General features: G+C 36.6%; 1 protein-coding gene across 4 annotated transcripts in view; it reads right to left on the reverse strand.

Moving 5' to 3' along the window:
• Positions 1–210: 210 nt before the first annotated feature.
• The window catches only part of GABRB2 (gamma-aminobutyric acid type A receptor subunit beta2), a 247,237-nt gene continuing 233,830 nt past the window's right edge, over positions 211–13,617 (reverse strand). For all 4 annotated transcript variants that reach the window (XM_058722442.1, XM_058722419.1, XM_058722431.1 and 1 more), the window contains one exon: positions 211–6,267. In XM_058722442.1, the coding sequence (XP_058578425.1) occupies positions 5,920–6,267 (348 nt within the window). In that variant the 3' untranslated portion in view covers positions 211–5,919. The remainder of the gene's footprint in view (positions 6,268–13,617) is intronic.

Here is a 13,617-nt window from a genome sequence, read left to right on the forward strand (position 1 = left end):
AGCTGCATAGTCAAATGCCTAATATGTGACAAGTTTGAGCTCAAACTCAAATCTGCCCAACAGCAGGTCCCAAGTTTGAAGCTTTCCATTGCTTTTCACAAAGCCAAGATTCAACAATCTAACTCATACTAATAAACTATACACACACACATACACACACACACACACACACACACACACACACTCTGAACCCAATGAAACCACAACACATTCTTTTAAGTTTTATTTATATTTCTTAGTTCAAGAATTACACACTAGCCAACATTATTATATATTTACATGCTGAAACTGGCTGTAGTAAGTTTAAATTCAAGAAAATAATTCTTATGTGCTACTCATTTATAATCCTCATTTGTTACTATCTCATGTATCCCAGAGATTTTAGTAGTCCTGTTTTTTAGAAAGACATGAAAATAGATGCAATGATATCCACTTGTGTTTTGCATTTTCTAGCCATTGGAAAATGTGCATTATGTGCATATTAAGAAAGGCTACAAGGTAATTAGTAAGGCTGATAATCACTACATTGTGAAGAAACTAGAATATCACTTTGTATAAAAGGACAATTCAGAACTGTGCAGGGACAATATTCATAACAGAACTATTTAAACACCCATGCAAATAAAAATTTTTAAGTGCTATGGAATTTAAATCATTTGCAACTTTGTTTGAAATAATTATGTTTAAAATGACCATGGTTTAACTCAAATTACTGAACTGAAAAGGAAAAAGATACAAGCTGATGGAACTGTCAGCTTGCTTCTGGTGGTACAAAGACACACAAATGGGCATCAGATTAGTGGACATTTGACAGGAGAGAGACATTTGGTTTTGAAAGTTAAAGAACACAAAGTTTTGTTTGTCATCATATTGGATCATATTTATCTTTATCACAAAAGAACTTTTCAAAGCAAATTAAAATCTGATGTTAGAATTTTTGCATATATCTACAGAAATGTTTCACTTCAATTTTTAAGTAATAAATTTTTAAGGGTGTTGCTGCTTTTTTTTTCTTAAATGATTTCTTTACGGCAGTATCTTAGTTAGCATTCTGTTGGCTCCTTACTAGTTTTTACAATGTTCCTAGTGTATTTGGAAAATATTTTTTAAACCTTTGGTGTGAAGCAGTCTTTTTTTTTTATTTTCCCCTATTTTTCCTTTTTTCTTTCCTTTTTTTTGTTTTTTAATAATTCTGGAGTCTTTGGTTAAAAGGAATAATACTATCTAAAGACAAAATGCTATTATTAAAAAAAAGTCTCATGTGTATTATGTGTAATAAATTTCTGGAACAGGTATGAATAATAAGCACTTTTATTTCCTGTAGTGCCATCAATATAAACTTTTACTCTTTTAAAATTGAGATTTAAGTTACAACCTTTGGTGTCTTGAACTCTGACATATAAAAAAAATCTATCAAGTTATCAATGATCATTTCTGCTTTTCCCATTTCCATTTCTAAGGCTATCTCTTGGCTGTTACATTGACTACATAAACACTACAGCATTTCCCATAAAGGGGATGAGAGTGGAAGTGAGAGAGCGGAAAGTGAGAGTGTGAGTGTGTGTGTGTGTGTGTGTGTGTGTGTGTGTGTGTGTGAGTGTGTTTGCGTGTGTATGTCTGTGATAGCAAATTGAAACCCTTCTGTCTGGGATCCCAAACCATTTATGCAAAAGGGTGTTTAAATTACTCTGCTGGGGCACTGCAGTAACTGTACTTAGTAAAAAATAAATAAAAATTAAGAAAAAGAATTAAACAATTATTTGTATCTATTGACTATTCATTTACAGCATGTTGAATTATTTACATAATATTATAACACATGAACATAAGCCATAAACAGAATTAGCACATTGCCTTACCATAAAATACAAATTAGAAGTTAAAAATATTTAAGAAATCTGTTTTAATATTTACACACGCTCAGTGAAAGTTATGGTTGCTCACATTACATGGACTCTGTACACTTAGCAAAATGGCATGATTGCTACAGTTGAGAGTATTTGCCCTAACCAACATGGTGGGGTTATTATTTTTTTTTCCTCCTTCAAGGAGGATTTTTTTTTTCATTTTCTGTTTTAAGACTTGTTTAAGATTTGTTTTTAAATCACCAATAGACAATGTTATTTGTTTCCTTGAAAAAGAGAGCAAGTAGACAAGCAATGTGAGAACTAGTTAATTCCCGATGTTCTGAGGTACAGTACTATTGTAGTGTCAAACTGTGCAATGGTTCATAAGAACTGTAGGCATTGATCTGCTGATAGAGAAATGCTCAGTACCCTGTATTACTAGTTTCAATAGGTTGATCTGTTGGTTGCCAATTAAAAATACTCATACATTGGTTAAATGAAGGAAATAAAACATATTAGCTTATTCCTTTTGTTTTCCAACATATGAATGCATATATATGTATTTATGTTTACATGGATCTATATATACACATATATACATGTAGATATGTTGTAAGACCTGTTGTTGATTGTTTTGCTGTTTTTGTTGTTTCGTATGAACTTAATCATAAGACTGGAACACAGTTACCTATAGAAAATGGAAATTGTGTTAGTTGCCAATTTAATGCAGGTCTTGCTTAAAATGAACATGATTCATTTTCCCACTGCATTCCACTGAACTTTCTCTATGTGTTGTGCTTTTATAAGCTGACAGACTTTTTGTGTTCCTAATACTAGAATGTAAAGTCTTTTGGTTCATAAACCATTTTTATTATTATTATTATTATTATTTTTACTTAGCACTGCTTTTGAAGACATGAGAAGATAAAAGGTCTAGATGGCACTGCTTAAGTATTTTCCCCTGTTGTTAAATTGCAGTAGAAAGAATTGTAACATTCCTTATGCAAACACATGATTATGTTGCATGAGTTTTCAATTCTGAAAATGCATTTCATACCTACTAGCAGTCATGTACAATATATATATACAGATTGAGATCAAAGATTTCATTTAGACTGTGCATTTTAGAGTCAGAATTTGCCTATGAATTTCACAAAGATGAAAAACACCTTAATTGCTGGCTATCTGGCTGTTTCATAATCAAAAGGAAAACTATATATATATATATATATATATATATATATATATATATATATATGTATAACGTGATACTAATACCATATCAGAATTGCCAAAACACATTTTTGTGGTCCTTAAATTTAACCACTGGATACCAAGCTGACTGGTTTTCATAGAGTTATGAGATCTAGCACCCCTCCCTAACCCACCCCCAGTTTGGTGACTACAGTCCAATTCAACTACAGTAAAAATATAGTTAAAAATAAAATCTACATCTACTGTTGTCTCTGGGCAGGATGAGTCAGTTGTTTCTACCTACGTGGTTATTGAATGCCAATATATGGATTTCGTTCTAGGGTATCTGTTTGAAGCTCCCATCTTTCTCCTTCTTCTGGTTTTTTCTTATCACTGTGAACAGAAATGAATCCTTGGTTATATGCTTTTGAGGCTCATGCTGCAAAGTTTCTTCTTTCACTTTGATCTAGATTACCATGTTGACTTCCCTGGACATTGAAATTTTGTTGTAACCATAAATGACAATATCAAGGATTTTTATGGCTTTTATGATAATTGCAAATAAGAGCCCACTGCTAGACTTGGGCTCTGAGTTGTCTCTAGAAAAACCTTTCTAGGATGGCATTTTGGAGTTGTGCACCTGAGTTATCGATATGCTCCTTCCTGATATATGCTACTCAAACTTTAACCCCTGGCGAAAAGGGACAGGCACTTTTATTAGTGTGTGCCCCAAAATGATTGCCTAGGTGAAAGCATGTACCTGGAGAAAATTGAGAAATTTCTACTCTGAGCCCATGGGCAGAAACTTGGTTGGATTCTGTCCAAAGATCATTCTCAGAAGTGTTCAAGTGTATAATCAAAAAATAAAGGCCAGAGTTCCCTTTGCTGGTGAAGGAAAAAAAAAATACCTCCCATCTTGGAGCATAGAATTTAGAAAGCTGAATGCTAAACCTTTTTTTCACCCCCTCTGTCTGATAGTTGGAATAGGAGGGCAGCAGGACTCTGTCATATTCCAAGCTGCTGAATTATCAGGGGAAAAAAACATGCATTTTATCCACAGGCAAATACTGGCCTTGCCTACTATGCACAATTAGGGATGTTACTTTGAAAATAAGTGTTTCTTGTCTTTAAAATAGAAATAGCAAAGTCATCCTCTAAGAAAACATTCAACCAAATCAAACTTTAAGGAGAAATTAGCAATTCACTATTTTCTCCAAGAAAAGCAAAATATGGACCTCACATTGATAGAAATAAAATATATTAGCTTATTCTCTTTACTGTCTCACATATGAATGCATATGTCCAATTATTATAGAAAGAAGCACACTGACATAATTTAAAAATTGAATAAAAACAATACATCATGCCTACTGATCAGTTATATATTTTTCTGTAATATCAATTGAGGCTCATAACATTCATCATGTTAATGTGGCTTTGTTGTTATCCTACTCTACACTACTTTTCATGTTTTCTTTGATCCAGCCGATTGCAACATATACTATGAAAGCACCCTTAAAAAGTCAAATCCAACAAACCCACAAACTAACTCTACTTGTGCACATAATCCTTTAAGTATTGTTTGCTATGAAAAATACAAAGGTGAATGTCATTGCACATAAGGAAATGTAGTTCAATCAATCTCTTCAAAGCCTTGCTTTGTCTCCTAAGAATATAATCAGGATTTCAGAAACAAGAAAAGCTGGCAAAGGACCATTAATCCTTTAAAGAAATGAACAAATCCTTCTTTTGAAATACCCTATTAAATTCAGAAATAAACTTAAGGGAAATGTTGTAGAGACAGCTGACATTGTCTGAGAAAATCAACCTGTCTCCTAGCTTTATCTGTGCTCTATATTAGTATATTTGAATGACTCCCAATCTAACCTGCATCTAAGATACTTCTAATTTTGCTAGCTTTTCTATTTTGTGGTTGTCTTTTGATTAGATAAACTATAAAAACCTCTTTAGGTGTGCTGTCAAAAGCCTGTGAAGTGGGGGAAAAAAATCTCTCTCACTGACCTTTTGCCATTATACAAAATATGTATGGACCAGATGCTGTGTGGGGCTGGTAAGGGTCATGCTGCTCGCTTGCTTTAATTTTGTTACAACATTTGTTTCTGGATTTTCCACTCTTCTCTGGATTATTAACTCTATTTTAACCAACAAGAAATAGCTTTTTAGAAACATTTCTTGGCCACCATGCATGATAATGTTTAGTAGTCCCCAGTTTCTAGAAATGTCAAAATGGAAGACATCAGAGTTGACTCCCTGTGCTCAAGCAGAGACTGGCCAAATTGGTTACCAAGTCTCTGTCTTCACTCTGCCTATCCTGTTTGAACTACATGAGACCCTTCTAGAATCCAGTGGGAACTATCTTCCCATGACACACCATTATCACCTTAAGACAGGCATAGGTCATCTCCAGTAAGCATGTTTGCATGGCATTGCAGATGTTTCATAAACACAGTGCCATCTTAACAGCATGCCAACCTTAGAAATGAAGATGGGGAGTATCTGGATATGACCACTTCTCAGCAAAATGACTGGCAATGCTACTGAGCCCTCTCAGAATATCTTCTAAATAATTGCCCTCTATATAGGCTGCATCAGCAGATAAAGTGGAACACTCAGACAGTCTTGCCAGCATGTATACAAATCACTTGCATTTTAACTGGAAAACCACAAGGACCTTAGTGTATTCATTACTTAGCAGAAGCAACCCAAATGGTATGAAATGGACCACAGGATAGGCCAGCAACTAAGGTATTTTAGCATCACTTTTGTCCTGGATTGATGTGTTTTCCAAGTCCTACGTCAGGCTGTACAACTGGTTTGAGGAGGAATCTAGTCCTTGCTTCCCATGGGAGGCTATGTTTTAGTTCACATAATAAAGCCAATAGACGATGTTGAAGAAGGAAAAAACCACTGGGAAGAATATGCGGGACCACCGATCTATGGCATTCACATCAGTCAAGTCGGGGATGGTGATTTTCAGTTGGGAGGCACGTCTCCGCAGGCGGCTTTTCTTTTGTGCCACATGTCGCTCAAGAGCATTTCGGCCAAAACTATGCCTGGGTAACCCGGCTTTCCGATATTGGATGCTGGAGGCATCATAGGCCAACATTGTGCTCCTGGGGTCTCCAAGTCCCATCACAGCCTCAGATGTGGCCATTTCGTTTTTTATCTCAAGAGTGCTCAGTAAGATGTTCTCATGTGGGTCCATCTGCAAGGGAGAAGAATCAAATAAGATAAAACAGTAAGCCTTTATTGCTCCTAATTATGCAAGGTGCTAGGATATGTGATCTAGGTAATATTAATCAGAGTGTTAAGAGAACCGGTTTTGAGGATACATTATCTAAGAAGGATAACAGACAAACAGATATCGCTCATCATCTGACTAAACCCAAATCAGTACATCATTTAGAGCCATTTGAGATCACTGAGGATCATCAGGCTATGAACTGAGATGAGAGTGTAGCCTGATCAAGGTTAGTGTCTCACATTTTAACTATATCACAAATATCTTCTAATGGGTTTATTTTTGATGCTCAAAAACCAGAGGCACTCTGACGTTTGCCATTCTAATGATCTTCTTTTAAAAAGCATTGCAATTAACAAGTTGTTTCAAAGTGGCCACTCAAGAGTTGAGGAAGAAAGAGGAACATACCAGCTGGGTATGTGGGTTTGGGATCCATGTGTCTGGGTGCATATCCTGGTTCTGCCACTTACTATCTAAGTGAACTTGGGTGAATTCCTAATGTGAATGGTGCCTCCATCACTATAAGCTATGCTAGTTTCAGTTTCTTCATCTATTAAATGGTATAATAATCCAACCTTAGAGCACTTCTTTAATGAGGTAATGATATAATAGATATAATAGACTGCTGCTACTACCACTTAGGGCATACAGAGAAATAGAAGGCGTGGCACTCTTTAAAGAATTTACAGTTCTGATATGAATAAATACAAAATTAAGCTGTGCTAGGTATGAAATAGTATTAAGAGATTAATTACTGAGTTATGCTCATGATAGTAGCCTCATTATAGATGAATTCATGCTAAAACTAGAACTAAAACCAGTAGATAACATTTGTTAAGCACTTGCTACACATACCAGAAACCTTTTCCTATAACTTCACTTAATTGTTTCTTAACACCCATGATTATGAGATATCACCCTAAATTTGCAATATCAATATAAATAGGATAAAATAAGAGTTTTGAACAATAGAAATTCAGGCATCATGTGACTTGCCAAAATACAACAGAATTCAGAACAAGGGATTTGAAAATTAACAGCTGGGCAAAACTGTGCATGGTGGAAGGGTCAGTGGGGTGAGGGATTGACCGGAGAAGGAATGGAAGGAGGCAGGATTCAAGAAGTGAGTTAGCCCAAAGTTGGCTGTATTAAGTTGAATTCTGAGCCCAGGGAGTAAGAGGGTGTCCTGTAGATATGGTGACCTCTTTTATCTCTTGGATGATTTTAGCTTCTTGGCAAAGCTAAAAGGAAAGAATGAATACTGACACCATGATACCCAAATATTAAATGACTGTGATAATGTTTTTTTGTTTTATTAAGAAGGGAAGATTTGTGTGTCTTATTTTTAAGAGCCTTCAATTGCTACAGATAATAAAACCTAGTTGCAACACATTATTATTAATAACAGAGTACATTTATTTTGATGGAGAATCATGATATACCAATTGTCAGTAAAGTTGTTGAAATATAAAATAAAATAAAAATGATCAATAGTAGATACTGATGATATATGGAAGCAAGGGATATAACCAAACACTTAATTGGAAGATAAAATGGTCTGAACTTCATGAATTATGCAGAAGGCAAAAAGAAGGTTGCTAAGATTATATAGTAACAATTAGCTTTCAAATGTGGTTTAATGACCCTGTATTTTAAATTCAAATCTAAAATATTTTGAGAAACAGAACCTATACAATATGCTAGAACCTAGTAATTGACCAATTAATCTCTGCCCACTGATTAGATTTTCTGTAGGTTTGGTATATGGTAGTATTTTGCTTAGTGGACATATTAAACAAATATATTCTTAAGATTAATATTTAAAGTTTATAAGATTTGGAAATGAAACCCAATAAATTTAGATACACTTCTCTCAAGGAAGGGCCAGGTAATGGCTTTAGTGATGGATACAATGGCCCTAGAGAAGAAAACAAATGTTTAAAGTCATGTCTCATGTGCCAGGGCTTTGCAGAAACTGTCTAACTGAATGCTCACGACCATCTTTTTGAAAAAGGAATTCATTCCTAGGTTATAAAGTGAAGGCATCATCAAATGTCACAAAGTCACACAGTTACTAAGTGATGGAGTTTGATCATTAGAGCACAAAGCTTGGGGGAGAGAAGTGTGACTTTACAACACTCAAGGAAAGTAAAGCGGATAGAAGTGGGGGAACATATCACTCTTCATTATTTCAGAGAGTGTTGTTATTTTCCCTTCTGCTCTGGGTTGTTTGCTCTTTTAACTACCTAGAAAATAACTGCTTAGCAAAATTCCTTTGGCCGCTACACATGACAGTTGTTCAGGAGTCTCCCCCTCTCTAAGCACCAGGATATTTGTTTTTCTATTGAGCAACTATGTTAAGAACGGTTATGAATATACATCAGACTTGGTTGAGGTAAGAATACAAATCAATAATAACAAGCATTATAAAAATAATGGGAACAGTGGACTCCTAGTATGGCAACTTGTTCTAAGCTGGATAATTCGTCTGATTTTAGTGGGTTTCTGTAGTGTTATTTATGAAACCCAAGATTTGTCAGATAATTCTTGAAACTTTATAATTTATTTTTAATCAAAAATTTACAAAATATATGTAACAGGCACTAGTGTGTGTCTGGAGCTGTGCCAGGTGTTGTAGCCACAGTGGTGAGGAAGACAGCACGGCTGCTGGTCCCCGTGGCAATAACAGCCTCCAGAAAACAAAATGAACTTGGAGTGAAAAGACTGGACTACTGGTTGCCCTTTTTCTTATTTCTGACCTTGGAACAGTGATTTAATCCATCCCAAGCTAGTCTTCTTCAACTGTTAAGAATAAAGTTTTGGGAGATCAACTGACTATGCAGGAAGAACTTGGGAAGCAGAAGTGCTATGCAAGGTGATTGTCATGACAGGCCACAAATGCAGTGGGAAACATAAGGGTGCTAGCGGGCTGAGAAAACACAGCAAATAGCCATGCCTAAAAAAAGTATCCTGCCCTCACAGTGGATGTGGAATAGATATGAGTGATGAACTTTCCGTAGGTAAGCCTAATCATCTTGCCACTGCTGAAGATCTAATCAGGCTGAGGCTGCGGTTGGTTGCGGTAGGTGAGGCAGGTTTGACATCTGCATCAGCTTATAAAGTGTGACTCCTCAGTGTTGTGCTATATTAGGATAGTTGAACCCCAAACTTTGGCTGCCTGCAGAGTCTTAATTAAGGTCATTAATAGTCAAGGTATAAATTAACTTCAATTAAAATACAAAACAATGAGAAGAAAAACAACAATCTTTTTTTCCAGAAAACTCTTACCCTTAGCTATGGAGCTGTAAAGTGGAGAGGTATAAAGTACAGCCGCCTTCATTTCCAATTTATTTCCCAATTAATGGTGACATGGAGGAGGCAGCTCAAGCAGGTTGCAGTTTATTAGGCTGCACATTCAAGGGAAGCCCTGAGACACTGCTCTGATTACCCCACCTTGTCCTTGAAGGGCCAGTTTTCTCACGTTCTCCATAAAGCCTCCCAGATAATGCCAACCTTGTTTACTCGCCTCCTCAGAAATTAGCTGCATCCCTCCCTTGACACTATGCCACAGCATCTGTTTGTTTACCCAACTTGCTGTGGAATCACCAGTTCTGAGAATTTTTTGTTTGTTTGTTTGTTTTGAATAGTAGCCTGATCAACACCTGGAAGCACGTCTGTTTTCTTTTAGAAGTGGAAATATAGTGCAGTGTTTCTGAGTTCTAATTCTGGACTCAGACAATCCACATTTTGACTCTTGGTTGAGCCATTCACTAGTTTTGATTCCATGGGCAAATCATTCAACCTCTCTGAGTTCATTTCTTATATGTAAAGTGGGAGAAACACCAGTCTCTAGAGTTGTTTGAGAGGATTAAATAAGACAGCACATGCAAACCACTTAGCCCAGCTTTGCACATAGCAAGCACTCAAAAAAAATCATAATTGTTCTTGCTTTTAAAAAGCAATAAATATTCATTAAATGCACACATTTGATCTTCCATGGCCATTTTTTAAAATGCCATCGACTATATAAACAAACCAGAGCTTTGAATTCATCAGATTATTTAAATTTTGCTTTGATTAGTGACTTCTGTAAAGTGCTGAGAACAATGCTTCATATAAAGTAAATACTATGTTTTTGTTATAATACATAATACACTTATTAGATATAATACATAAGTCTGGACTGAGCTACTTCTGAATGCTGAAGTGAGATGAGTAGAAGCTGCCTTTCATTTCACAGGTGGAGAGGGAGCACAGTATTCCTGGGTTCACAGATCCACCAGCTATCCTCCTGACTGATAGGGAAAACAGACCTCAAGCCAGTGTCAAAGAGGGAGATGTCTCCATTGCTAGTGTGGCAGAGCAAGGAAAGAGCCTGGCTTCTCTTTCCTCATGGCCCTACAACATTCCACCATAATGCTTGTCATTATGATCATCTGTTTAATATTTGGCTGCCCCACCAGGCTATACTTCCTGGGAAAGGCAGAAGCAAGGTCTTTTTCTTTCACTGTTGTATCCCCAAGCACTTGGCATGGTGCCTGGCACATAGTAGGAGCTCAGTAAGAAGTGCTGATTAGATAGAATTAATTTTGTGACCTTAGTAATCCAATCTCTCAGTGAGTCATCAGTAAGGTGGATTTAATTTTGCAGCACCAGTCTGAAGATTGGAACTGCATGGGGTTACCCCCTGAAGTCCTTTCTCACTCTAGGTATTCTCCCTCTATTTATACAGGTCTCTTGCTGAAGCAGTATGCTCAGGTGCCTGAAATATGGAAGGAGCATTTTCGATAGGGCCCTGGCTATTTACATGACGGATGCCCCATTCTTGTCTCAGAGAAGGGAGCTTAGTGAGTAGCAACTAGAAGCCAGGACTAATCATTTTACATATTGACCTCTTTCAGTTATCCCAGTGGCCCTGTAGGGCAGGTACTAATCTCGTGCTCAGAAAATAAAGCACAGAGAAATTAAGAAACCTAACACAAGTTCTCATAGTGAATATGTGTTAGAGTAGGAATTAGAATCTGGTCTTTGTTCGCCGTGTCATGCTGAGGCACAGCAGCAGCCCCCAAGCCCTTGTGTACTCTACAGCTCATAAAAGAGGACCCTCTCAGTGAATGGTAGTTCTCTGGAGGCTTGCAAAATTTTCCTTAATAAGGAATGAATAAGAATTTCTGTCTTTAAATATGCCACTAAATATGACAGCTGATGTAAAATCCTATTAAATTCAAATGCTTTCACCTACGTATAGTAGACATCTGTGGTTTGATAGTTCACCAGCCCTACCAGGGACAAATTCTGTCTAGGAACCATCTCTCAGTATTTCCTTGGTTTGGTGGATGGTATAGTCTGTTTCAGTGGTTTCCAAACTTGAACATTCATCAGAATTCCTTAGAGGCTCTGTTAAAACATAGAGATCTTGGGACCCCACTTGCAGGGTTTCTGAATCAGTAAGGCTGGAATAAGGCTCAATGATCTGCATTTCTAACAAGCTCCCAGGTTAGAAATCACCAGCTTGCAGGTGATGCCAGGCTGCGAGGCTGGGGTTCACACTTGGAAAACTATCAGTCCACTGGACAGCAGCAGAAGGGCATGACTTCAAATAAAGAAGAAACAGAGGCCTTGAGACACAATGAAAAAGCTGAAGTTCTGACCACAGTCCACACCACCAAGCTGAAAAGCAACTTTCATACAGAGAAAACATATGTGACCTCCATTTATTACTTTCTGGAGATAGGAACTATATTAAAAGCCTTCACACAGTTTCAATATTTAATCTTGACAATAAACCTATGAGAAAGTTATTTCTAATATTCTCATTTTAAAAATGAGGAGATTGAGAATTCTGGATTATTGATCTGTCCAGAGTTGCACAGTTGGTATGTAATGTACTGGCACTAAATCTGTCTGTTCCAAGGTTCCTAATCCTCACACAACTACAACTGTCTATCTTGAGACTTTCTTCAATTATGAGTTCTGTCTTAAAATGCCATCTCTCTATCAGGGTGTACTTAGGCGAAGACATTCCAGAAAATGAAAGGAATAGCAGTTGTCATGTGGATTTAGCTAATCTTTGAAATCGGGTCTCCACCCCAACCTTACCAGGCTTGACCAAGTGGATTTCCTAATTGTCTTTTTCTTCACTTGAGCAGTGAGACACAGTAGAAAACACTAACCTGTCCTTTTTTTTTTTTTTTTTTTTTTTTTTTGATTAAGATCTGAACAAGACATAGTTTCCCTTTAACCAGAAAGATCATGTACCAATCTCTACTGCTCTGGGAAATATAACAAAATATTTTTCAAATTTTCATGTTTTGGCATTTTTACTTACTCAAACACCCATGAGAAATTTGTTGATAGTAGTTAAAACAAGAGAGAGAAGGAAGCAAAAGTAAATGAAGGGGAAGAGAAGTAAGAGGCAGACTAGTGAATAAACTGTCATTCTCTGCAGATAAATTGCCTTTGCAAGAACCAAGCCGAAGGCCTTGCTTTAGTCCAAGCATCTACACTATTTGCTTTCTAGTCTTGAACTTTAACTTACAGGTGTCCATTCCTGACAATAAGGGTTTTTCAAGAGGCCCTATTAAACAGGCCAGTAAGAATAAAGAAAGTCTCATGTTTCTCATTCAACAATCCACCTTAAAATTATGCTTTACCTGGGGTTATTTTGATTATCAATCAACAATTAAATGCTGAAATTTTGGGAAACAAGAGTGGTTTATTTACTCCAGCATTCCAGAGACTCTATGAATGATTCTCCATGAATAACACAGTGTGCACACTGATTGAATCAGCTGTTCTGTTGGGTAGGAGGATGGACTTTTCTGCTGACCTAAGTTATTTCCCAGACTGACCTGTCTGTTGATGGTTCAAATAGGAGTAAATTCATGTTAAATATCTGGATTAAGAGCTTTTCTTTTCCTTCTTTTCATTCCTAATCCCAACATTTTTTTTTTCCATCAAGAAACAGAACATACTTTGGTAAACAGTTCCATTTTGCTTAAAAGGTATCACATTAAACAATGATGAATGGATCTTATTTTTATATAATTTGTTAATTCCAGGTCTAGTTTCAGATTTCTTGCTTCCTTTCTGCACCTTTCTCAGTGACAGGTGTATGCTCTGGAGGAATGTCCTTGTCCAGAAAAACAAATCACATCCCTCAGTGACCCAGCAGCATCGCATGCTTATCTTGGGAAGTGAAAATGGGGCTATTTTAAATCCCAGTTTACCACTCATATCATCAAGAGAAGAGTGAGAAATTGCAAAAACTCAGGAAATCCTAACTCTGCAATTTCCAATTTCTGTGACTAGTAT

This window comes from Neofelis nebulosa, chromosome 1, assembly GCF_028018385.1.
Source record: "Neofelis nebulosa isolate mNeoNeb1 chromosome 1, mNeoNeb1.pri, whole genome shotgun sequence".
Classification (NCBI taxonomy): Eukaryota; Metazoa; Chordata; class Mammalia; order Carnivora; family Felidae; genus Neofelis; species Neofelis nebulosa.